The following is a 27799-nucleotide window of genomic DNA, read 5'->3' on the forward strand; positions in this document are numbered from 1 at the left end:
TTCCTTATTCATTGTCCAGCTTTTGCATGCATATGAGGTGATTACAAACAGCATGACTTGGGTCTAGTGCATCTTAGTCCTTAAAGTGACATCTTTGAAACACCATATACACCTGGCCAGAACATATATTTAAGCTACTAAAAATTAACTAATAAAATAATAAATTAAGGTCTCACTTTTACCCTACTGATTTCAAGTGCTTTGTTTCAGGACACTGAGTGTCTTTTCTTCTTCCTCCCTGAAACCATTGTCACAGCTATTGTTCTATCTTCAGCCCCCTTCCAATTCTGCATTCACAGCAAATTCAATTAACATCCACCCTCACACCTCACACCTGCAGTGGGCCTATTTTTCCCATGCCAAATTTGTTAGACCTGAGTCTATTTACCAACCAACTCTATGGAAACAGCCTGGGCCCTTCACCTCCACAGTTGACACCAAGGATCTTCATATATAACAGATAAAATAGATCTGTTAATTTCTGTGTTTTACATATTAAGAAAACATGAGGACACTTTTGCTAGAAACTCTTGAAGACATAGAAGACTGCTTTGTAACTCTGCTTTATAACAGGGTAGCTAAATATCAGGAAACACAGAATAACATTTTAGAGGTGAAAAGTACCTTCAAAATCAAGCTAGAGTCTTTTCTTATTTTATAGATGAAGAAAATGAGGGACAAAAGAGAAAATTATTTGCCCAAGGTCATTCAACTATGTGGTGAAAAGACAGTACAGCATCCCTTAACTAGAAATGCTTCTTTTTTGTTCTGTACTGAGCTGTCTCTTTTCATCAGAGAAAATGAACAAGAGGGCTTTACTGCAGAATAAACAATTGTCCTCTGTATGTATCTTCTGAGAACTACAGCACGAAAAAGTGTTAATTGACTATGCAAGACTGCTAATAAGTGATGTGCAAGAAAATGGCAAGAAAGCTTTTGAAAGCTGCTTAGATGTGAGTTGAGGAAGAAAGAAAAGTACAGAGAAAACTATATGCACAGATATCTGTATCTAAAGCTTCATAATTATATTTGAAATCCATCTTCCAACAAAGCAGATAGTAGCGATAAACCAAATGAACTGATGATTGATTTACATTGTTTATGCTAGATATTTATGATTAATAAACCCAGTAGTAGAGTATGACAGGCAGTGACACCTAGACAGGCCAGGTTCTGACTCCCCTGGGCAACTAGCCTAATACCTGTTTCAGTCAAATCTTGGTTCAGTTCATAGGTTTCACATTCATCTCGTAGTGTTTTTTTGACATACTCATTAAAAATAAAGAATATTCTTCACTTCCACTATGGATAGATAGACAGACAGACAGACAGACAGACAGATAGATAGGTCCAAACCAAACCCACAGCCATCAAGTCAATTCTGACTCATAGCGACCCCACAGGGTTTCCAAGGATGTAAATCTCTACAGAAGCAGACTTCCACACGTGGTCTCTATGAGTCAGAATTTGGTTTCAACAGTAACTGGTTTGGCTTTTATTTTTCATTCTTACCCACTTTTGATTGATACATAGGTTCACATAAATTGTTTTCCCAAACTGGGAAATAGTAATTCAAAGAAGAAAGACTTATAGCTCTAAAAATACAACAGAGATTGGCCAGGACTTTGGTAAACTGGATTTTGTGTGCCCTACCTATGGGACAGATGACAAGTCAGCTCTAACAAATTCTTTTCACATGGGAATGATGGCTCAGATGTTTAAGAGAAGAAGAACATCTAAGTTTTCATATGAAATCCTTCAATTGTTTATTGTTGACTAAAATAAATTTAAGTCTGTTATGATGTGTCGGAGATGACTGGACATCGCCTGTTATGTAGGTAGGATGCCTAATGACCCATGCTCTACGATGGAGTTAGGCAATTGGCTGCTAGTTTGCAACCTCTGACTTTGCTTCTTTGGATTAATTTATCTTTAAGTAAAATTATAATCAGGCTTGATCTTTAAAATTTGGCCCTAAAATTTTATTTTTGTATCAATCTAATTTCACTTGAAGTCACTGACATTGGTAACAAGAAATCACCAACTAAGGAAATGTAATCATTAAGTGGTTACAATTGTTGTCCGTGATTGCATTATCTCTTTAACAAGGAGCTATTACACGGCTCATGAATTACACATTTTCTTTTATATTACAAAGCTCTTCACCATTTAGCAGGGAACAATAGACATAATGACGAAAATCAAGGTGTGTGGTGCTGGTAGTAATATGAGTATAAGCAGATTAGAAATCCTGTTGGGAAACTATTCCAATGAACTCAGTTGTTTAAGTTGAAGCTTTCACCTATAAATCTTATAGCAGTGTCATTTATTTACTGTATTCCAATATTTGTAAATAAGGACGTCATCTTATATAGCTGATAGAAAGCCCTTACGGGCAAAACAATCAGGTTTGTGTTGGGCATGGGAGAAGAGCTATGCTTTTAAGAAAACATTTTTGGTTAATATTTCTGTTTATCTGAGGGATGGTGTATAATAAGAAAGAGATAATTTTAGAGTGGATGAAATGGAAGATGAAGAAATGTGAAAAAATAGACATGTATGATATGGTTTCTATGCTAAATGTAACATAAACTGGCATAGAACCATAACAAACTCATTGCTGTCGAGTCTGTTCCAACTCATAAGGATCCTATAGGACAGAGTAGAACTGCCCCATGGGGTTTCCAAGGCTGTAATCTTTAGGGACGCAAAGTGCTGCATCTTTCTCCCTCAGAGTGGCCAGTGGGTTTGAACTCCAGACCTTTCATTTAGAAGCTGAGCGCTTAACCACTGCACCACCAGGGCTCCTTAAACTGACATAAAGCACGGTCAATTTCTTGAAAAGCAATGATGCCCATATGTAAATTTAAATGAAAAATAACATAAATCATGTTCAGTATATTTGTTAATCTTTTTTTTTATATAGGTGAAAGCTTCAACTTAAACAACTAGTTCATTGGAATAGTTTCCCAACAGGATTTCTAATCTGCTTATACTCATATTACTACCAGCACCACACACCTTGATTTTCATCATTATGTCTATTAGATTAGCTGATCTATTTCTTCCCTTCTGGAATGTACTAATTCAACTGGCTGTCCTTGACTTTCTAACAGAGATGGATTACATCAGTGGCCAGTGAGAATGGTAAACAAATGCTGGTCAGCCTCTGGTCCATATATCAAGCAAATTCTTCCCTGGACTGTCATGCACTGCAATGTGAGTGACCTTCATAGTAACCTCTTTTTAAAGAAAAGAATGCTAAATTGCAAAACAAACAATAATAACAAAAAAAAAAAAAAACACATTAATTATATTCCTCATTGCTATTTACTGCCCTTTTCAGCCTCTATCTGCAATGATGAATAGTAGTATTTTTTGAAAGTACAAAAAGAAGATGAAACAATCATTCAGTTACATCAAATAGAGTGAAAGTTGTCTTTAATGAGCTTGAGTGTAGTGTGAGCTCCATGGACTCGGTCCCCATCTTCTCTCTCACATTTTAACAAATTTTTTAAAAAAATTATTTAATATATAAAATGTATTTGTGGTCACAGGCTAGACAGGAGGGACGTGATAGTTACATCACACTGACGTAGGTGTCCTTTAAATGTAGCAAAATAGAATTGTCAAATTGTTGGAAAATACTGTTTTTTTTTTTTTGACCTGGTTGGCTTTGATAGACTGTCAAAATAAGATGTTAATCCTCTAAATTACTGTAAATAGTAGCTATGGAAAGCTTTTACTATTTTTTCTTTCAGATTAATTTTTTCTACATAAACAAATGTATATAAAAACGCTGTTTCCAATAGTTTCTTAATTAAGGACAGATTTGGAATGGTGATTCCTAGGTTCACTTGGCTAGTAAATAATAATTTCTCCAAAGCAGTAAATAAGTTCCTGAAAATCAAGGAAAAAAAAAAAAAATCTTTGTTAAATTAAGTTTCTCACTTCATATTTTTTCTATATCTAAATATAATTGTTATTCTTACATGTTAATATTGTGTTGATGCATAATATGGTTTATTATATTAAGCTCTAATACTTAATCACATTGCATTACATTGTCACTGTAAAATTAGCTATTATCAAGCTTAGGAATAATAATTTTTATTTTAATTAATGTATCCTTTTAACATGTTTATGAGAAGTGGTAGGTTAAAAATTTAAGATCTTGATTAAAAACTACCTCCCTGTATGTCCTTGAACAAATTCTTAGCCCCTCTAAACTCCAGTTTACACTTCCGTCAAATGGAAAAACAAAACAAGACAAAACTATTCTTTGTGGCTTGATGAGACATGTAAAATGATTTATCACTATTGACTATAAAGTCGTAAAACCCATTCTCTTTCCTTGCACGTAACTGAGATACGTTTTCCAGCTCCATTTTATCTCTATGGGACATGCAACTAGTTCTTGCCAATAGAATGTAAGCAGAAGTGATGTGTGTAACCTTGAATCCAAACCATTTTCTTTGGATTTCATTTGACTTCTCTATACAACCTCTCTGCACCTCTCCAGCGCCATCTTCAAGCTAGGTAATGTCAGCGCAATCTTGCAATTTAAAAGCTAAATCTGTGATTTTAAAATGTAATGTATGACTATTCTAGTACTGAAATGCAAATAAAATAAATTGCCATTAGCATGCAATTTTAGCATGCATTTTATATTCTTAACAATGTATTGCTAAAAATAAAATAGATGGAGAAAAGTATCATTTCCCTTACATTAAAAACCTAAATGTCACAAAGTTTGTTTTTGCAATTGACTAGCTTTGAAAACACAGAAAATGTGATGAAGGGAAAACATTCTAGGAAAGCACTGATTTATAAGGAAAGCAGCTCTTACATTTCAACGTCTACATGTAACCTTGGTTATATCAGGAGTTGTTCATAAGCGCTAAAGGCCAGGACTTCAAAGCAGCATACAGTCAAATGCATTTATGTCAGATAAATAACCTTCATCCCAAAGAGGGCAAATGACTTCTCCATGGCTGTCCTGGCCCAGATCTCTTTACATAACTCACACACTTTTCTCTCCAGATATCAAGAGTTATATTTTCTAAACTGAAGCTTAAAAATAAAATAAAAATCTATTACTGTGCAGTCATCCACTGATTTATTTTAAGATATTACATTGCTTCAAGTAGTTTGAAAAGTTTATTATTGACTAAAATAGGCTCACAAGTTACTGTGACTCAAAAAGTAACTGCAGGATTGATGCTATATTTATTAATGTTCTCCTATCATTTAGGATTTTATTTTCCTTTCAACCTCTTCAATGAAAAAAAGAATCGTTAACTTGTATCTTTTTTTATTTTTCCCCTTCCAAAATAGCTCACCTCAATGATGAGTAAATTCTTAAATGTGTTCTTCTGAGCTTAAAAAGATTTCTCTCTTGGTTTACCAAAAACATCTAAAGTAAAACACAGTCTGGAAACTGGGAGTTATTTTTATTTTTCTATTTAGAGAATTATTTGACCAGTAAATCAGTAAATACACACTGATGTAGGCAGAAGAGGCTTCATGAGAGAAGGCTGGACTTGACCTTGGTATTAAATAATGAAAATAAGGCATCAAAATGAACAAAGACATGAAGTAGGTGCAAACTATCCAGAAAACCTCAGCCAAGGGAAAGGGTATGGTTCTGTAAAAATGGGCACTGTTTGAAGATATAGCATGGATTATATTTATTTCAGAACCCTGGTGGTGTAGTGGTTAAGAGCTTGGCTGTTAACCAAAAGGCAGTTCTACTCTGTCCTATAGGTTTTTTAACAGATATTTTAGAAATCACACAATGAGCATAGACTTTATCCATTGTGCTAGTGATTTTAAAATCCTGCTATGAATCCCAGTGGAGGAAAGTAAGAAGAAATTTACAAAATTAACTGTCAGAATAACCAAGCTGCCTCTCAGTATCGATGCTAATTTTTAGTTCAACCTTTCTCCCTTTAAGGAGGCAAACGGAATTGATTTTATTATTATTATTGTTCCTAATATATAAGCGACACATTGGATCATTTACAAATTAAGAGTAATAACAACAATTTAAAAAATAGTTGTCAGAGAGTCAATTCTGACTCATGGCAATCCCATACGTGTCAGAATAGAACCTCTCCACAAGGTTTTCAATGGCTGATTTTTCGGAAATAGATCACCAGGCCTTTCTTCTTGGGCACCTCTGGGATTTTTCTTACTTTTGGAGGAGGGGTAGTGGGTTGGGGGAGTGGGGCAACTAGAATCTACTGAATTCTTGAGATGTCTTGAAAGTTGAAAGTTGTGCTTCACAAGGACCTATTGGGCCACAACGGGATAAAAAATAGTGTAGTGAGTGATTAAGAGTATGAGCTCTGGGAGTAGACCACTTATGTTCATGTTCTATCTCCTACATTCAATGCCTGCAAGTCAATGAACCCCTCAAAGTCTCAGTTTCCTCATCAGCAGTGGTACCATCAGTGCTGATGACAGTAAATATGAGAATCAAAGTAAGTCATTTACATAAAATGCTTGCCACCGTGCATGTAGTTAATACTCAGTAAGTTTTAATTTTTTCTGAGTAATGTGCAAAGGACAGATTGTAGAATGGAGACTGACAGCAGGGATGCAACTTAATAGGCTACTGACACAGTCCAAATGAGAAGACACAAAATTCAGAACTAGGACAGTGGTGATGGCAACTGAAAAGAGGACACTGTTACACAAGATATTTTCCAGGCATAAGTGCCTTCATGATTCATCAGATGTGGGAGGCAGAGGCATGAGTCTCTGAGTGCTCACTCCTGGCTCACTGGGACAATGATGATGCTACTTCCAGAAATAGAGCAATCAGGAAGAGATGATGGTTTGAGGAGAGACATGGCGGATGCAGACTCTGTTTGCATATATTGACTGTGATTTAAAAGTATTCTCCAAGTCTTACGAATCTACAACCAAAACAATACATTTCTCAAGTGTGGTAATGGTTACCACCAGTGGTAAAGGAGATAATTTAGAGAGTGGAAGAAAGGATTACTAAATATTTGGTGAGAAAATTATTTTCTGAGAAATGTTCCTTCTATCTTTCTGTTTACATCAAGAAGTATGTTTTACTTTGATGCTAGTTTCACTTTATTATCTCCCTAATACCTCTCGTACTCAACATACTCAGAGCCTGGGGAGCAAATATATCCACTTAAAATTTCAGAGCATTTGTTTGGTTTTCATTATACTTTTATGGCAACTTCTATTTATGCCAAATGATTATTTTTTTTCAATTATGGTCCTAATACGAACTTTCCTTTTTAAAACACATCCATTTTACTAAAGTCAATAAATCAGTTTCATGAAAAAATATTAAGAAAGCAACAGTGTAGGCACCACTTGGATATAACAAAATCGTGAAATGTGGGCTTGAATGAATGAAGGGAAGAAAACCCTACACTAAACTATGCTAAATTTTAGGCAATATTCTTCCCCAGCTACAACAGAAGGATTCTTAAAGGGGGATACATTTACTTTAAGTTTAGGAGAAAACCATACTATAATACAAAATGGTTAAGATCTAAAAGGAATAAAAATGTGAACTTCTGATGATTTTCAAAGAGCATTGTTAACATAACTTTCTTACAGATGTTAACTAATTATGGAGCTATGATTTGAAGATAGGAACAGCAACAGAAACAAAAGATCAAGTAGAAACTTCTAAGCATTACAGAATTAACTGTCACGAGAACCAAGCTGCCTCTCAGTACCAGTGCTAATTTTCAGTTCAGCCCTTCTCCCTTTACAGAGGCAAACTGAATGGTTTTAAGAACAAAATGCAAATCAGCAAGAAGTGGACAAGAAGACCAATATGGAAGGCTAAACACCATATTAAAATTTCCAAAGGAGTTGAAGAGATTAATTTAATGATGTTACTCAATAACAAAGGAACCCTGGTGGTGCCGTGGTTAAATAACAGGCAGTTTGAACCCACCAGCTGCTCAGTGGGAGAAAAGTGGCAGTCTGCTTCTGAAAAAATTATAGCTTGAAAATCCTATGGGGCAGTTCTACTCTGTCCTGTAGGGTCGCTATGAGTCAGGATCAACTGGATGGAAATGGGTTTGGTTTTTTGATTCACTCAGTAACAAACCTAGTATCTTATCAAATGCAGTTTTTGTTTGCTGATGCTTTTTACTGTAAGCTCAATAGCCTTGGTAACCTTGGTAATTCTCCTTGCCATGCTTTAAGCAGGTAGACAATTTACTTCATGAAATATCTCTTAATAGACATTAAATGTCCTAGATCTTTCTTAATATGAGTCATTAGGGAGGACATAATATTAGGATCTGTGATGTAAAGTCGTCTCCCTTCCCCTATTTGGTCTTGATGACACTTTTGTCTCAAAATTACTAAACAAAATACATGCTAGTTGTACACATGAAAAACATTGAGTTGGTAAATTTTGTGTTACATATATCCTTATAACAGTAAAAATACATGTTAGTCAGTATAGAAATATCAATATACATCAGAACTTACTGCCCAGTTTCTCCTTCTGGAAGCAGGCAGAACTGGAGAATATTTGTACACATGTTCTTTCTTTCATGGATGGAAATTTGAGCTAAATAAAAGAGTAGTCTAGTTCTTAATGGCCAGGATTTCTTATGGATATGGGAACAGAAGGCTAGTTTTCAAAAGTGTACTTGAGTATTACTTTGACCTTCTTTCAGATTCTTTTTGTAAAGTAAGATAGCCTTTAGGATAAATTTTCAAATGTTAAAAAGAGTGTTAGGTGAAGATAACTTTTTGATTTAAATTATGGTGTATATGCAGGTAGAATCTTAAATTTCTATCTTTGTGTAGATCCTTAATTTTGTTTCTCTTTGTAGAATAGAATAAAAGCTTATTCCTAATTAGACAACACAAAAATACTTCCTATGTATTTTAGGGGGAAAAAAAAAACAACAAAAGCAGATATGTGTAGGTAAATCAACAGAAAATGACTCAATACATGACTCAATATTTTAAAAGACACACCTTCATAGACACTAAGCTGACAACACCATGTTTAAATTTGAAATTGGGATGTATTTAAATTCACATAATTTTTAAAGAAGTAGCTAAAGTAATCTTCATGGAGTGTGTACTCAGCATTGCAGAGGTTTCAAACCAGTCACCTCTGAGACAAATCTGGTCTGGGAACATGTTTAACTTTGCCAATACAGAATTTTCGATCAACTGAATTAAGCCCATTAAAAATCATGAGATTTAATATAAAAATACAGATCTTTAGCTTCTCTTGAAAAAAATCTAAATTCCAGACCACATTAGACCCCATGCATAATTGATAATTATAACTAATATAAATAAGAGCCAGTATTTATTGAGTCAGGTATCATTCTAAGCAATTTATTTTTTTTCCATAAACACAATACACTTGCAATATAGGTGTCTCTATCCACACTGGGTATTTAGGAGTGCTGATCCCACAAAAGATTCAGTACCTTGCTCTATATCTATAGCTAGTAACTGATGGAGCTGGAATTTGAACCCAGGTCTGTCTGACACCTAAGTCTCATCTCTTACCCACTGATGAAGTCAGCTTGAGCATCATAATATTAAGTTACTGAATGGAGAATTGTTCATATTCACTGTGATCAGTTTTTTGCATTTATGGAAAGTTCATTATCCCTATGTGATTATTTTAAATGTTACTGTATTGATCTCTAAAAGAAAACATTAACTCTATACTGGCCAACTCATGTTCTAACAAATCTTTTAACAATTGCTACTCATTTTTTATTTAAAGAAGTTAAACAATAATTTTCTAATCCAACTTGAATCTAATTTGATTCAAATTGATAAAATGCATTTCCCTTAATCTATTTTACTAGAATGACAACCTAAAGTTTCTCTAGGAAATTAAAACACTTCATTTAATCTTATGAATATAATTTGCAGACAGGTATTGAAGTCTTCCCAATCACATATACCAGAATTTTAACTCTGGAAAGATCACTCAAAATTCTTTTCAAGCATATCTTACCAGAAGTCGTCTTCACTACCTCAGTGGTATTTCTCAGTCCAACAAATGAAAACTGATAAAGCCTCCAGGATCTTGTGTCACCCACTTCAACAGAACTGCGCTTCCATTGATAGACAATTTCTTCACGGGGATAGCCATCTGCCATGAGATGAGAAACACACTATTAAAATTATTACCATTGATCTTATGTAGCAACCACCTTCCATGAAAAAGACACTGAGGTAAGTACTGAGAGCTCTAAAGTTATGAAATAGATGAACATCTAATAATTATGAATTAAAGAACATTACAGTAAGGGAAATAAATACAATGGCATCACATCTCAATGGGAAGTTAAAGTCTAAAGTCTGAAGGTCAAAATCACCCTTGAGAAACCCTGAAATTACATAGGAGATCTGTTAATACACAGCTTTTCAGGTACTATATGCATACTTGACATTGTCGGGGCAATGTATAAAAAATAAACAGTATACAATAAATAGTAGATATGCATGATATAGTTTCATTGTGAATGGAAGTCAGTATGGCAAGATTTTGAAAGTGACGCAGAAACAGAAAATAATGAGAAAAAAGCAGACTCAAATTCTTCTCCAGGGTATGCTCCTGGAGTGGAAGATGGCTGAAAAAAATAACCTCAACTATTTACATTATTTTCTCTCTCAATTTGTTGGGACTCCATTTTAGTGTATATAGAAATTTGCAATTAAAAGCAGTAAGTAGAAATGCTTAGTATACTACCTGACACTCTATAAGACTCAATAACAAATAACTCTTATTTTATTAATGGTTATTATTATCTGATAATAGACTATAGCAAGACCTTTGAAAGATATCAATAAGCCCTAGGGAGACAGAGTGGGTGAATCATGTTCATCCTGGAGACCAGAAAAGCTTCATGGAAGAGACAGCACACTAAGAGGTGGGACACTCTAGTGGTTACTAGTTCAATTTCTTTGCCATAATATCCTGGAAAGGTTTCTTAATTTTTGTGTTTTTTTTTTGATCATTTGTTTCCTTATGAGAACGATAATCATGTACTTGAGTTTCAATGCACATTTGTAGAGTGAGTAAACATTATTATCAAGCTTATTATTAAATAAACTGTAGAATGAAACTTTTCAAGTAAAAAGAAAATCTAAATAAAAAACTACAAATCATCTCAACTATTTGTCTACTAAGAATACTATGTAAAGGAATAATTGATTATGAGGACTGATTGGCTACTTGAGGTAAGATCCCTTAGGTTTCCTCCTTTTCTTTCCTTTTGGTTCAATTCTCTGGCTATTTCATGTTTATTAATTAAGATGGCAGAAAAAAAGAAGGTGGTTCTCCAGAGAACTATGAGAAGCAGTGAAAACTGAGGAAAAGAATGATGAAATTAAGAAATGTTTTTATGGAGAGTATGTTGGTGAATGAATTGTTTTGATAGCAATAGTAATGTTAAGTTGTGGTTGAGTTTAGAGGACTTAGTTGACTGGTGACATTTGGCACAGAAATCACAAGATTTTTAGTTTTACCTGAGTCAGAGGAGGACTAGACCCACTTGGATTTTTTTTTCCCATACAAAAATTTATATATACATTGTTATGTGACTCTAATTGCTCTCCCCATACTGTGACAGCACACTCCTCCTTTCCACCCCTGATTCCTCATGTCCATTCAACCAGCTCTTAACCATCTCTGCCTTCCCATCTCACCTCCAGACAGAAGCTGCCCGTTTAGTCTCTTGCATCTACTTGAGCTAAGAGGCACACTCCTCACGAGTATCACTTTATGTCCCACAGTCCAGTCCCATCCCTGCCTGAAGAGTTGACCTGGGAAATTGTTTTAGTTCTGGGTGGATAGAGAATCCAGGGGCCATGATTTCTGCGGTTCCTCCAGTCTCAGTCAGACCATTAAATCTGGTTTGCTTACTAGAATTTGAGTTCTGCACCCCACCTTTCTCCTGCTCCATCTGGGACACTCTGTTGTGTTCCCTGTCAGGGCCATCATTGGTGGTACCCGAGCACCATCTAGTTCTTCTGGTCTCAGGATGATGAAGTCTGTCATTTATGTGGCCCTTTCTGTCTCTTGAGCTAACACTTTCCTTGTGTCTTTGGTGTTCTTCATTCTCCTTTACTCCAGGTGGTTGGGACCAATGGATGCATCTTAGATAGTTGCTTGCAAGCTTTTAAGACCCCAGACGCCATTCACCAAAGTAGGATGCAGAACATTTTCTAAATAAGCTTTGTTCTGCCAATTGACTTAGATGTCCCCTGAAAGCATGGTCCCCAGACCCCCTATCCCTGCTACTCTGTCTTCAAAGTATTTGATTGTATTCAGGAAACTTCTTAGCTTTGGTTTAGTCCAGTTGTTCTGACTTCCCCTGTAGTGTGTGCTGTCCTTCCCTTTGCCAACTATGATTCTTAACTACTATCTACTTAGTGAATAACCCTCACCCTCCCTCCCCACCCTCGTAACCATCAAAGAATGTTTTCTTCTGTGTTTAAACCTTTTATTGAGTTCTTATACTAGGGATCATATACAATATCTATCCTTACATGACTGACTAAACTCACTCAGCATAATGACCTCCAGCTTCCTCCATGTTATAAGATGTTTCACGGCTTCATTATTGTTCTTCATCTATACGTAGTATTCCATTGTGTGGATATACCATAATTTGTTTATCCATTCATCCGTTGATGGGCACCTAGGTTGTTTCCATCTTTTTGCTATTGTGAACAGTGCTGCAATGAACATGGGTGTGCATATATTTATTCGTGTGATGACCCTTATTTCTCTAGGATATATTCCAAGGAGTGGAATAGCTGAATCGTATGGTACTTCTATTTCTAGCTTTTTAAGGAAGCGCCAAATCGATTTCCAAAGTGGTTGTACCATTTTACATTCCCACCAACACTGTATAAGTGTTCCAGTCTCTCCACAACATCTCTAGAATTCATTATTTTGTGTTTTTTGGATTAATGCTAGCCTTGTTGGGGTGAGATGATATCTCATTGTAGTTTTGATCTGCATTTCTCTAATGGCTAATGATCGTGAGTATTTTTTCATATGTCTGTTAGCTGCCTGAATATCTTCTTTGGCGAAGTGCCTATTCATATCCTTTGCCCATTTTTTAATTGGGTTGTCTTTTTGTTGTTGAGGTTTTGCAGTATCTTGTAGATTTTAGAGATTAGACACTGATTGGATTTGTCGTAGCCAAAATTTTTTTCCCAGTCTGTAGGTTGTCTTTTGACTCTTTTGGTGAAGACTTTGATGAGCATAAGTGTTTGATTTTTAGGAGCTTCCATTTATCTAGTCTCTCTTCTGATGCTTGTGGATTGTTACTAATGGTTCGTGTCATGTTTATGCCATGTGTTAGGGCTCCTAGCGTTGTCCCTATTTTTTCTTCCATGATCTTTATTGTTTTTGATTTTATATTTAAGTGTTTGATCCATTTTGAGTTAGTATTTGTGCATGGTGTGAGGTATGGGTCTTGTTTCAGTTTTTTGCTGATGGATATCCAGTTCTGCCAGCACTGTTTGTTAAAGAGACTGTCTTTTCCCCGATGAATGGACTTTGGGCCTTTGTCAAATATCAGCTGCTCGTAGGTGGATGAATTCATGTCTGGATTCTCAATTCTGTTCCATTGGTCTATGTATCTGTTGTTGTACCAGTACCAGGATGTTTTGACTACCATGGCAGTATAATAGGTTCTAAAATCAAGTAGTGTGAGGCTTCCCACTTTGTTCTTCTTCTTGAGTAATGCTTTGCTTATTCAGGGCCTCTTCCCTTTCCATACGAAGGTGGTGATTTTTTTCTCCATCTCATTAACAACTGCCAGTGGAATTTGGATCAGGATTGCATTGTATCTGTAGATCACTTTGGGAAGAACTGACATTTTCACAATGTTGAGTCTGTCTATCCATGAGCAAGGTATGTTTTTCCACTCATGCAGGTCTCTTTTGGTTTCTTACAGTAATGTCTTGTAGTTTTCATCGTATAGATCTTTTATGTATCTGGTTAGATTTATTCCTAAGTGTTTTATCTTCTTGGGGGCTATTGTAAATGGTATCAATTTTATGATTTCCTCTTTGAGGTTCTCTTTGTTGGTGTAAAGGAATCCAACTAATTTTTGTATGTTTATCTTGTATCCTGAAAGTTTGCTGAAATCTTTTATTAGTTCCAGTAGTTCTCTTGTGGATTCTTTGGGGTTTTCTGTGTATAAGATCATATCATCTGCAAATAGAGATACTTTGACTTCTTCCCTACCAATCTGGATCCCCTTTATTTCTTTTCCTAGCCTAATTGCTCTGACTAGGACCTCCAGCACAATGTTGAATAAGAGTGGTGATAAAGGGCATCCTTGACTGGTTCCCGTTCTCAAGGGGAATGCTTTCAAAGGCTCTCCATTTAGGATGATGTTGGCTGTTAGATTTGTATAAATGCCCTTAATTATATTGAGGAATTTCCCTTCTATTCCTATTTTGTTGAGAGTTTTTATCATGAATGGGTGTTGAGCTTTGTCGAATGCCTTTTTCTGCATTGATTGATAAGATCATGTGGTTCTTGTCTTTTGTTTTATTTATGTGTCGGAATACATTGACTGTTTTCCTCATGTTGAACCATCCCTGCATACCTGGTATAAATCACACTTGATCATGGTGAATTATTTTTTTGATATGTTGCTCAGTTCTATTAGCTAGAATTTTGTTGATGATCCATTTGGAATATTAAAAGAAAAGAAATCTAATCTTGTAAAGCTCTGGGGGTCTTAAAATTATAATTAAATATATTCCACTTTTGGATGAGATAAAACATATAAAATGAGAATTATAATGGAAATTTTTCTAAATATACATGAGGTACAGTGATATTTTTCCTCTGATTCCCTCTGCGATTCATAAAATAATTAACAGGTGATTGCTTTTCTGGTCATTGATATAGGAATAATATGGTTATTACTATTTAGTTGGTTATTATGACTCTCCCTGGTGTTCTGGGAAATAATATTTATAAAAACATCACTTAAAATTCATAATCAGTTTTTAATTCCCAATTGGCAGGCCAAAAATGAGCTACCTAACATGGATACTGAACAAACAGTAAGGAAAACATTTTAGGATAACTGAGGTTTGTTTTTGGTTCAGGCAGGAAACATCTATGAAGGTTACTATAGCTTTATCTGTGTAACAACATCATTGATCCTCTTTCTATAAAGTCTATTATCTGATAATAAATATTAGCTAAAATAATAGTGAGTTCTGAGTCTAGTGTGTGTTAGAGGATCCCGAATGGTGCAGTGGTTAAAGTGTGTGGCTGCTAACTGAAAGGTTGGCAGTTTGAACCCCCCAACCTCTTCATGGGAGAAAGATGTGGCAGTGTGCTTCTGTAAAGATTATAGCCTTGGAAACCCTATGGAGCAGTTCCACTCTGTTCTACAGGATTTCTGTGAGTGGCAATCAACCTGATGGCAAATAATTTAATGTGTATTAAGTAACCTACCGAGCATTTTACATATATATCAATCAAACAATGTCTCTGTGAGACAGATTTTACAATCTCTATTGGACACCTGAGAAAGCAAACATCCTGAGCAGATGAGTAATTTGACCAAAGCCTATAGTTTGGAAGTGATGAAGTTGGGATTTGAACTAGAACCACCTGACACCAAAGCCCAGTCTTTTACTCATTGGTGGATAACTAATTCTAGACATAACTAGAACTCCACGTACAGGAGGTACTTTTAATTTTACTACCCTTAACAGGTATACCGAAATTAAAATCAGTAAATGACACCTTTGGGTCTCTGTGCTCCCTGAGGTGTAAAGGGAGTAAATAAATAACTAGCAAATGTGTTGTCACACTCTTCTTCTGGGTCAGCGCAAAAGATGTATGATCAACCATTGCACCTTTTCTTTTGAGTCCAGGCCTGGCCTTACAACCCTTCTCAAGATAGGACTCCAGACAACCACTACCAGTTTATAAAACCTATCAGTAATTCCTGATTTAAAAAGTCCATTCTGTTGCAGGAATCCCCCTAATACAGAAAAGCTGGGGTTGTGATGAAAGGGATTGTCAAAATCTTCTAAGACAACATCCACTGATGCAATTTTCCAAGTCTCGGTGACCCTCCCCATTAACTGACACTACAATCACACAGACTGCTGTTGAGAGGGGATGCAGACTATAGAAGGATGTATTACTTACAACTAGAGAACTCCAGGGGGCAGGAATGTTCATCCATTGGGAAGTTGTGCAACTGTAATTGGCACTCAGCATCAATTGTCAACCTAAATAGAAAGATATTTCAAGTCTAATGTTAAAAATATACATTAGCACAAATTCCAATAATCATTAGTCTTCATTCCTGGAGAGTGTATCTCACATTTTTCTTGATAACACAAGGTGATCTCTCCTAAAGAAATCCAGCATGTTCAGGAGACGCTTATTTAAGACTTAATGCAGTCTATTCATTTTTACAAACCAAATAATAGCATCTCATTCACCTCAACTCCATTTATTCAGAATTTATGATCACTTGAACTTTTTTTTTTTTTTGGACAAATTAATTACACACATGAGATTGCTCAGTGAATACATTTAACTTACTTAACAGAACAAACTAAGCTCATTTACTGTTTGCATGCAAATTGATGCCGATAATACTCAGATCTTATCTAATAATTGAAGCAGGACATTCTGTTTGTATGTACTCCTTAGCCGTTAACTTTAAATTATTATATGTGAGTTTAAACAAACTTATATCACACAACAAAGTATGCATTCTTACAATGGAACACTATGAAGTCATTAAACAGGATTTATAGAGTAGAAGATATCTAAGGGCCATAAGAAATGTTAAATACACAGATACACACCTATTAGAAAATGTTTCTTAGTGATTCTCAATTAGTTTCTGTCAGGCATGTTTATTAAACAGATTTTCTCGGTCTCAATCTGTGCTGGACTCCAGGACACAGAAGATTTAGGAGTTCCAGGTGTTTTGACTGTCTTTGGAGAAATATGAATATATTCCAAACTGGTAATGGTGATAGACTGATGATTTTTTTTTTTAATTTCGTATTTGTTATCTATATTTTTTACAATGTACAGATATTAAGGTTGAAGTAATAAACATGTTATTTTACAAAAATATATTCACTTTAAAGGATGGTCAAGTTCAAAATAATTTTTAATTGGGAAGGTTTCATTATTCTAGGGTATAATAACAACTGAATACTGGGCCCTTAATTGTCTGGAAGACATTGTTTAAAGTGAATTGTTTTCTCATTTAGTGTTATTATGCCTATCTTGTAGTTGAACTTGTTCAAAGTTGCATAGTTAGTGGCACAGTTAGGATTTGAATCTGCTTCCACACCTGAAGGTTTTAATCACTGTTAAGCAATAATTATATGCTCTTCCAAAGAAAAGATTAATTTTATTCATAAATAAAATAACATTTTTGATATTTTATTATTATTTCTAACAAATCAAAATGAAATTATTATAACTTAAAACATATATGATAGATTGTAGATAGGAAAATAAATGCGCACACATATATAGCTGCATACACACATGCTCATATAGATAAGCATCCAGGATAGAACTATCTCTATATATTGTTAACACATTGAAACTTTGATTGAATAGCATGAGTGATATCTTTGAGATGATTTCTGTAATAATTCCATAAATATTGTAGTGATTTCACAAATTAATAGAAGTAAAAAAATACTATAATGCTTTGAAAATGAGAAAGAGGACTTAAAATAGTGTAATTGACTTAATATTTCAATAGGTAGACTAAGCTCTGATGCATCAAGCACACTTTGATTTCCACTAAATTCTAATTTCAGTTATTGCTTTATCTCTGATTTAATGAAACACATTATGAATACAAAATCATACAATGAATTTCTTTTATAATTGCAGCCATTTAACCTAGTATCTAAAATACCTCTGATAAAGGTTTTGGAGCCATTTTAAGGTATTTATTTTGTATATTGGATATTATATAAGATATAAAATATATGTCATGAGTGCACTTAACATTAATAATTTTTAAGCTAGCAATTCCAGGATACTAATATCTAGAATAATATCATATCTAATATGACACTACTATCATATTATTCATGCTTGTTTCTGAAAATACATACAAACACTTTTAATAGCTGCTGTTTATTATGTATCAGGCTTTATGTTAAAGACTTTATATACCATCCCATTTAGTCTTTCTACCAACTCTAAGATAAGAATGATTGTCTTTGTTTTATAGAAAACTGAGGAAATTAAAGGTAAAAAAAACCTTCTTCAGTTGTGGTACTAAAGAGTGTCTTTTAAGTGTGTGTGTTTGTGTGCATGTGTGTGGCTTCTTTCCCAATAATCGTCATCAATTTTTATCTAGTCCTTCTAAATAAAAATATAACCTAAGTGCAAATCTTTCTTACTACACAAACACAGCCTTGGTATAAGCCTTCTAGCACCAAGACCTCTACTTCCATTAATCCCCTGCTATATAGAAATTCTGGTGAGTTGTCCAAATTCAAACACATAGTATTATACAGACCTAAGAGCTAAAACCAGGTCTGATTCCTAAATCTATGTGTTTATCTATTATACAGTTTGATAATGTAATCTCACCAAGGAGAAACTTCAAAGTAAAAATGTTTTAAATGCATATAAATATGATGTGCTAAGGTGAATGGCATAGAATCATTTAAATAAAAAAAATCTTCCAAATGTGGTCTAATATTTAGATCAGAAGATAAAAGACAGTTCCTTCAAGTTTTTTTCAAAAGATGACCATTCCCAAAATAGCCAGTAAGTTAAGTCAAACAGCCTGTCAGTGTAAGGAAGGGTAAGGTGCTGGGGGTTGGAAGGCAATTCAGTCTAGGTAATTGCAATTGTGAAGCTAAAAAGAGGATGTATGGAGATGTCCACATCAAAAATTCCTCTCTAGTAATTTCCTTGGAAAAGGAGACATTTACAAGCAGAGCAACTGGTGGTCCCAAGGATGACTGACTGTGTCTTAGTTTCCACATTTTACAGAAGCAGGACACACACACACACAAAAGCCAAAATTGATGAAAAGGTCAGACCGTCTTGCAAAGGTAGGTGAAATTTCATGCCACTTGTGAGAAAACAGAGTTCTCACATGAGTCACATAAAATAACAAGTGGTGAGTGTTTTGAAAAAAAAATCGAAATGAGAAAGAAAAACTAATTTTGTAGTGTCACTTGCTATTTTGATTGAACATGCCAACTCTGATGAGGGCTTGAAATTTGTGTGTTTGAAGCAAGTGAGGCTGATTCCTGTTTTATTCCTTTTCCTTTTCCAAAAGAATACCTTAGAGTGTAGAGTACTCGGCCGTCATTCCAAATTCTCAGCATCCTATTGGGGGTGGTTATCCAATGTGCATCAGCCTTTTTTGAGTTTCTGAAGAAAGTATCTGGAATCCAGATTTTCCCCACCATGTTGCTGTTTAATCGGAGGACTTTAATGGTGCTGTTAAATTTCAGACGTCTGTCATACCATGTTTGGGCAAAAAATATATCAATCGTGTACTCCTATTTTCAAGAAAAGGACAAAACAGAACATTGTGAACAGTAAGACTGAATTTCAGAAAATTCTTTTCTATTTTACTTTTATTCTTTTTTTCTCATTGCCAATATGAGGCAAAGCTTCATTTGGCTTTAAATAGTCCAAAAAGAAGCAAGAGCTTTCCTGTGGAGACTACTGACTCATCTATCTTTTACAGAACAACTAAAGAAAAATGGACCTGTCTCCATGAGCTTTGGCAGAAGATCATAGCTCTGATACAATCATTTCCTTTCTGTGTCTATAGAGCAGAGTTTCTCAACTTTGGCACTCTTGATATTTTGGTCCACATCTTTTTTATTTTTTTTGGAAACTTGGTGGTGCAGTGGTTAAGAGCTCGGCTGCTAACTAAAAAGGTCGGCAGTTGGAATCCACCAGCCACTCGTTGGAAACCCTATGTGGCAGTTCTACTCTTTTCTATACGGTCCCTATGAGTTGGAGTTGACTCGACGGCAATGGGTTTGGAACTATTTTTTGTGGGCTGCTGTCCTGTGCCTTGAGCGATGGCTAGCAACATCCTTTGTTTCTACTCTCTAAATGTCAGTAGCACTCCCTAACCCAAGTTATGACAACTAAAAATAGATCTAGACATTGTCATGTGTCCTCTGGGAAGCAAAATCTCCCAGGTTCAGAATCAATGCAGTAAAGTGAAATAAAGTCCAGAACGCTCGAGAAAGTCCTTAACTAGAGCTCTGGAGACTAAGTTGCCTCATCATAAAATGGAGATTCTAGTTAGGTCATTTGAATATAGAAATGGGGAATACACATAAAGCACTTTGCTTCATGCCTGGCAGATGGTAAACACCCAAGAAAAGGTAACTATGTTTTTTTTTTTACTATTATTGTTGTTGTTCTTTTCACTAAATGATATTAAATTAATCAATTAAAATAATATCTAATACTTCATTAATCTCTGTCACAGAGTATGTTCTTAAAATACTATGATGACAAATGATTGTGTAATAATTTCCCTCATCCGTTTATAGCTAAAGTAGAACATGCTTGACTTAATCAAAGAGAAGTAGGTATGGCATGAAAGACAGCCATTAGTTAGAATCAAAACAATTGAGTTCTAGTTTGTTTATTATTTTGAGAGGTCTGCTTTGGGGAAACCACTTTTAGTCTCTGAGCCTCATTCTCCTCATCTATAAAAATCACAAATTAATCCAAATAAACTCTCCAGCTCTACAACACTAAGCTTCATTGCTTCTCAACTCCATCATCACCATTATCATCATCATGTTGTTAATAAAAAGTTTACTGCTATTTTTATTCTTGTTGATGTTGTTGTTCATCCAGGACTTGTTTTGTGCTAGTGTTCCTGCTAAACACATTCCCTGCAACACCTCATTTAATAACCACCTTATGTGAATAATAAAAACAAGAGATAAATGATAATTACAATAAACAACAGATTAAATTATTTCTTATTTATAGCATTTCAATTAACTAACCCTAATTATACGTAGTGTTATTTTATTACTTGATTTTAATCATGACTATAAATGAGAAAATAAAAGGAAACAAAAGCTCAGCTTTCCTAGAATAAGAGAATTGCAGAGACGGAGATCTTCCACATTTCCTAGTCCAGTCCCCTTCACTCACCACCACCATTTTATGGTAAAAAACCCAAAAAATTAGGGAAGTTATTTACTTACTTATTTGCCCAAAAATACATGACCAGTCAGGATCAGACTAGAATCTCCTTCTTCTGCCTCATTCTCATTGTTCTGTGTTCTTTCCCTGCAGCACCTGCCACCATGTCTCATTATAATTCACTATGCTTATGCTTGCTGTAGCCCAATGGTTAAGAGCTCACCTGCTAACCAAAAGGTCAGCAGTTCAAATTCAGCATCCCCTCCCTGAAAACCCTATGGGGTAGTTCTACTCTGTCATATAGGGTCACCAGAAGTCGGAATCGATATAATGAGTATGCTTGCCATAAGCCATGCCACCTTTGTTTACAATTTAGTTTCATATTTGCAATATACAAGTAATAAGAAGCAAATCTATTTTATAAAATCCTTTCCAGGCTGATTAGTGATGTCCCAGGAAATAGAATTTTTTTTTTTTTTTTAGTTTCTGGTGACTAGTATTCCTAAAACAAAGAGTTCTAAGTTTAAGTAATCTACTGATACTTTCTCCCTCTTAGATATTTACAACGCACATCAGAATATTAAAGATTCTGAGAATTCTAGAATAAACATTTTGGAATTTGTTTAATGGTTAAGCAAGTAAACTTATTTGTATGGAGTATGAGGTTAGTGATATACTTCTTATCATTCCAAATGAGAGCAATTAAAGTTTGTCTCTCTGACTCAACAAAGTGTCCTTATTGCTACCTTGGCAAGCACTGTTTTAAAGGTATAGAATCACTAGGTATGGTATGGTATGGTACCGTACGGTACGGTATGGTATGGTATGGTACATTGTCTTGTCTTCTGCTATGATATTATATTAATCCCAATCTATTTTACTTTTATTTCAGATTTGGGTAGGAAGTGTTATTCAAGAACAAAGTACATTTATTATTATATCTGATGTGCTATTTCTTCTATGAAATATTTCTAATTTGAAGCATATTATGCCCTCCCACACTATCAATGTTATAAAAAGTAGTGGAGCACTATATTTTACTTTGTAACAGGTAGTGTTTGCCAAGTACATGATGATGTACAATTGGAAGAGTATAGCATATCTATAAATATAAATTTTATTTTTGTAACAAATGTATATGTTCACATTTAATTCTGATAACAAATACTAAAAATTAATTATCTTCATATTACAAGAGAGCAAAAAATATATTTTTTAAATTATCAGACCTTTCCAAGGTCTTGCACCTATTATTTTCTGGGAAGAAGAGAGTTATGTCCTCTGCTATTTCCATGCTAGCACATTTACTCTCTAGTAAGTTAATAAAACAGACAAACTATTAAAAAACTTACCATGTTTATAGCGTTCACTGGACCAATGCTATTCACATACATGTCTGTGTGAATTAATGTTGGTTTCACTGTGAAGAGAACCATAAAGATATGTGCAGATGGAGAAATAAAATATTTTAATATTTTAGCCTTTGTTGTTCTAGAAATAGAAACATTTAGATATATTAGAAGTGATTTATTCAAAACTAATTTGGTGCCCATGACTAATTCACTATTTAGTGATTTGAGGAGTCCTTTTGTTTTCAGAGAAAATGTTTGCAAAGATGTAAATGCAATAAACAAACATAGTAGAGTTTTGAAATGAATTATTCTTTTAAAATTGTATATAAATGAACGAATCAGGATTCTGTTTTCAGCTTTCTTCAGCCTTCTTTCAAGTATCTTAAATTTTAACAGTTTTCCTTCAAGCTCCAAAATCTATTTGGACATTGTAACTTGACATGACTAAGGTAGATAAATAACTGCTTAGTGATCCAGATAAAAATACGCATTAGAAACTTGAAGGAGATATAAAAAGCAAAAACTAAATATGAATAGCTTTTGAAACATTACTCCCTCTTGATTCCTTTTATGACCACATTATCTTCACACACCTCTAGTCAACACAAAATCAATCTTCCTCAATGACTTATTGGATGTTGTGACTCAACAAATAATATGAGGAAACCATATGGAAACCTATTACACACCTATTTGTCAGAGAGGATGGATATTAAAAAATCTATGGTACAACATCCATGACCAAATACATGTGCTCGATTTTCATTTAACATTTACTGAACAGGAATTCATAATATCATTCTGGGCTTTAGTTCAACAAGCTCATTTGTCTCATCTTTATTCATTTTCCTTGAAAGCGCTCTGCCCTCTCTCTCTGCAGTGGATTGGATTCTTCACTGTTCCCCACATACACATCCTTGCCTTGACCTCATCCAGGGCATTTCCTGGCCTTTTGATTTTGAACTTGCCCATGTGACCTGCTTTAGCCAATAATATATGGGCAGAAGTGACAGTGTGCCAGTTCTAAGTCCAGGTATTAAGAAGTTTTATGGGTTTCTACTTTCTCTCTTGCTCTTTGTTATCATCATGAGAAGGAGACTCACAGCTAGTCTGCTGGTCCCAGGAGTAGTATGAGAGATACTTAGAGAAAACTTACTCTAGATGAGCAGCCTGGCCCAGCCTAGGTTACAACACTGCCAAAGAAGTGCTAAAAGTATGCTTAATGTTTTATGCTACTTGGATTTTGTGGTTACACAACAATAGGTAACTAATGTATCCTTTCTTTACCATTTTTTGCTTGTTTTTTTGCTGTTACTACATAAACAGGCTGTCACTTTTCTTCTACAGTAGGGGGTAGTTAGGGAAATTTGAATTTTTAGCTCTCAAACCTCGCTTAAAGAAATCACATTTCTCCGTGTTGAGCTTATCAATACGTTTTCCCCAGGCCTGAATGCTATTTATATGCTTTTTGTTAATTTGTTTTCATGAACTATAAGGAAAGTTTCATTTAAATTTTTCTGTCTTTGGAAATATGCTCATGTTTGCCTCCAGCGTGGTAGGCACGTGTTCCTATCTACACATCACCACAAAAGCCTTTAACATACCTCCTATATCAGGTCGAAGTTTATTATCATAGCCTTCCAGTAGATTGTTTAAGATGACGGTGACATCACCCTCAGGAACTTTTGGAGTCAAGACCCATGTTTTATTAGAAGCATAGTCTTCATAGTCATCATCAGATTTTTGGCTAGTGAGGCTGAGAAAACAAAGGCATTGGTCAAGAAACACTTGAGCTACACTCAAGTTAACTTTCACCCACAGAAGACTGGTGGAAAGTAAACATAAAACAGGTTTACAGGAGTGTATAAAACATTGAAAATTCTCACCTCAGGACCAGTATACTAATTAAAATGCACAGACAGAGATTAAAACATATTCACATAAACTCTCAAGTTTTCCAGAATGCTCTTCATTTACATCTATAAATACACCATCTTCCACCAGTTGTTTTTGCCTTTTCTATATTTGATTTTCTTCCTGCCCACCTTCCCAGTATCATCAAGGACTTATAAAAATCTAATTCTGTGAAAGTGATGCTTAAATCATCAGAACATCTTCTAGGAATTCAAACATAATGTCTACTTTCTTTGAGAAGTTATCTTGTTCCAACCTATTAATGAAAGTAAGAGATTGATAATTAGATTCACTCCCACAAACCGCCAGACTGCCTCTCCCTTCTCAATTGAACTACTAAGGAAAGCTCAGTCTTGCTGCCTTTTCTTCCCCCAGGATGTGTGTATGTGTATTTTTTCCCCCTCATTTGCACTGAAGGCAAGGGTGGTTCATTTATCTTTGGTTGTTAAGAACCTGGTACTATGAAGAAAAATATAGTTGTAGACTTCAAACCACCCTTTATTATAGCAAAGTTTCCTAAGCTGGGAAATACATACTAATGACTAATTTACTATAATCACAGAAATGTAATTGCCTATTTTGATTGATCAAAAAGCCACATCATATCCTGTGTCTCAGTTTTATGCTCCCAAACCTGTCAGGGAACTCCCCACAGTTGGACTGGAAACTAAGGCTGTTTTTGGAAGGTGATTGGGATTCCCATGTATTGCCTCTTCCCCTACCTCAAGTTCCACCCCTCTATTCACAAGATGATTATATTTTCCAAATTTAGGGGCCATGTAAACTCTTGCAATAGCCGCTATTTTTGTTGTTATCAGTACTTAGTAGATACTGGTTACTTCTGTGGTTCACGGTGAATTGTAAAAAATGCAGGCTTAAAATATAAAGTTCCCCACCCCATGTTCAGTTTACTTTCTTAAATATATGGTTTGCAACATATCTTGTCAGATATCAAATCACTTTTAGTTTATTTTTGTAAATATATGGTATAGAATGGATTTTGTCGGATTTATCAAATCATTGGCACATTACCCTGAATGTGTGTTTATGTATATATATCAGGCCAGATTAATCACCTTTATATCATACTCAGTTATCAAGATATAGAAAACATATGTGTGTATGTGTGTGTATGGCAGAAGATAGGTTTTGAAAATGAGAATGAAGTTTTAAAAGTAATCACCTTCATGGATCAAATTACTAAGCAAGTACAGTAAATCCCTCATTTTTTTATTCTTTTAAAGCTTCATGAATAGGAAACACTCTAAAAAATTAGCTGCACATCTGTGTAGAACCTAACATAGCTAGTGTCTTACATTTTGCCCTTCAGTTAGCACACAAGCTCTTCAACCAGGTCTCAAAGAGAAAGTCCTCAGTTCTGTGTAAGAGACCAGTTCTCAGCTAGGAGAATCCTTCTTGGGCCTAAATACTTCATTTTTTTCAGAGCTGCTACACTCTAATAGAACATTAATCCTATGACCCAAATTGTTCTCAGTTTAAGGGAAAAAAATTTCAAAGAAAGAAACAAACAAAACACAAACTCTCTGATTTAAAAAAACAGTCTTCAAATCCCTCCAATAATTCATTGAGAAAAGAATGTAGTTGATCCTTTGGATATCACCATGATGGAATTTTACCATGGTTTAATTTGTTCATGCAAAAGCGTTTCTTGAAAGACTCTTGTCTCTCTCTCTCTCTCTCTCTCTCTCTCTGAGTCTTTCTCTCAGACACATGCATCCTAGTAAAGTTTCTTCCCTGAAGGGAATATGTATTTAATTGTCTGGTTTGCTTGTTTTTGGCAACTTCTCATACTAACAAAAAAAAACATTCAAAACATGTTGTTGTATTACTGTTATTAGTGTTATCTAGCAGACCAAATGAAGTTAAAAAGGATGAAAAATACCCTAAATGAAGAGATAAGGGATAATTGCTTAGAAGCAATACTACTTCCTTTCAGTCTACACCTACTAGATGCCAAAACAATGACAGAAATGGTCAAGCTGGTTATTTCATATAAAAAGGTCTGTCACAGACCTTTTCATACTTCAGCATGTTTACTAGCTAGAGGCAGGTAACATAGAACAGAGAAGTTAAGAACATAATTTTGGGAGTTAAAAAGTATTAGATCTTCTCTCTGAATTCATGTCTTGTCACTTACTGTTTTATAAGCAAGTTATTTAACCTTGATAGGTTTCAAATGCTCATTTGAAAAATATAGAAAATACTAGTAACCCATGTCACATTTTCGTGTAAGGTTAAGATAATGCTGATCAAGTGGTTAGCACAGTGCCTGACATACAGCCCTGCAAATAGATTCCTTATAATTTTTGTTAGAAAGCGACCATGGCTGAATTTGTAATAACAGCTCCAACCATGTAACTAAAACCTGACTCTACAGATGCTGCTTCCAGGCCTGTGTCCAACATGGGCTGAGAAGAACGAAAAACAGATGTTTCCAGGAAGAAAAATAATGAACCCCTAAGTTATAAATAAATGAAGCTTTTCTTCTGTAGAGCTTTCCCAGCTGAGGTCTCAATTAAAGGCTTAGATACATAACCTGAGATGGCTTCCAGATTTGTCTAAAAAATAAAAACAAAAAAAAAAATCTCTCATTCAATGTTGCCTGTTACTCTGGGCTTCTTGGAGGCAAGACCCTCCACGTTTACAGGAGGTGGCGGGGGTCATCTAGGGATGATGAAGTCTGCCTGTTGGATGAGGTATTCTGTGGAATCAAGAACTCCATGAGAATGCCTGGGTAGAAATAGATTGATAATAGTTCAATAAAATTGAGTTAACAGTTGAGTGGACTGAGAGCAAACATAAACTTGGAATGTCTGGTTAAAGGCTTCTATCCGAATATATAAGCCTTTAGAAATTATTACTCTGTGTGCCCTTTAATTTAAAAAATAATAATAATTCCTCAAAGAGGGAAAGAATTGAAGCTTAAATTATTCTTAAATTAACTAACAATAATTCAATTTTTGTTGTTGTTGTTGGAGGGTCTGAGTGATAATTTATGAGAAACAGTGCAAGAGAAGGTTGCGGAGTTTTCATCTCCAAAGCTTCTAAAAATTGTTAGAAAGCATCTGATTGAGAGCTTTGGATCAGCAGCATCAGCATCACTTAAAAGCCTGTCTGAAATGCAGAACCCTGGGACCAAGACAGGCTCTTGAATCAAAATCATTATTTTAACAAGATCCTCAAGTAATTAATATGCATATTATAATTTGAGAATTTCAGTCATACAGTGTTTAAGCTAGTGGTGGCTCAGTCCTGGCTGCACGTGTGAGTGTGTGTGTGTGTGTGTGTGTGTGTGTGTGTGTGTGTGTGTGTGTGTGTGTGT

General features: G+C 35.0%; 1 protein-coding gene across 2 annotated transcripts in view; it reads right to left on the reverse strand.

The window, feature by feature from the left end:
* The window catches only part of GABRG2 (gamma-aminobutyric acid type A receptor subunit gamma2), a 141368-nt gene that overhangs the window by 81766 nt on the left and 31803 nt on the right, over positions 1-27799 (reverse strand). For both annotated transcript variants that reach the window (XM_004371230.3, XM_004371229.1), the window contains exons 2-6: positions 24147-24298; positions 22543-22610; positions 19343-19563; positions 16199-16281; positions 10007-10144 (exon numbers count right to left, since the gene is read on the reverse strand). In XM_004371230.3, the coding sequence (XP_004371287.1) occupies positions 10007-10144; positions 16199-16281; positions 19343-19563; positions 22543-22610; positions 24147-24298 (662 nt within the window). The remainder of the gene's footprint in view (positions 1-10006; positions 10145-16198; positions 16282-19342; positions 19564-22542; positions 22611-24146; positions 24299-27799) is intronic.

Source organism: Trichechus manatus, unplaced genomic scaffold, assembly GCF_000243295.1.
Source record: "Trichechus manatus latirostris isolate Lorelei unplaced genomic scaffold, TriManLat1.0 scaffold00011, whole genome shotgun sequence".
Classification (NCBI taxonomy): Eukaryota; Metazoa; Chordata; class Mammalia; order Sirenia; family Trichechidae; genus Trichechus; species Trichechus manatus.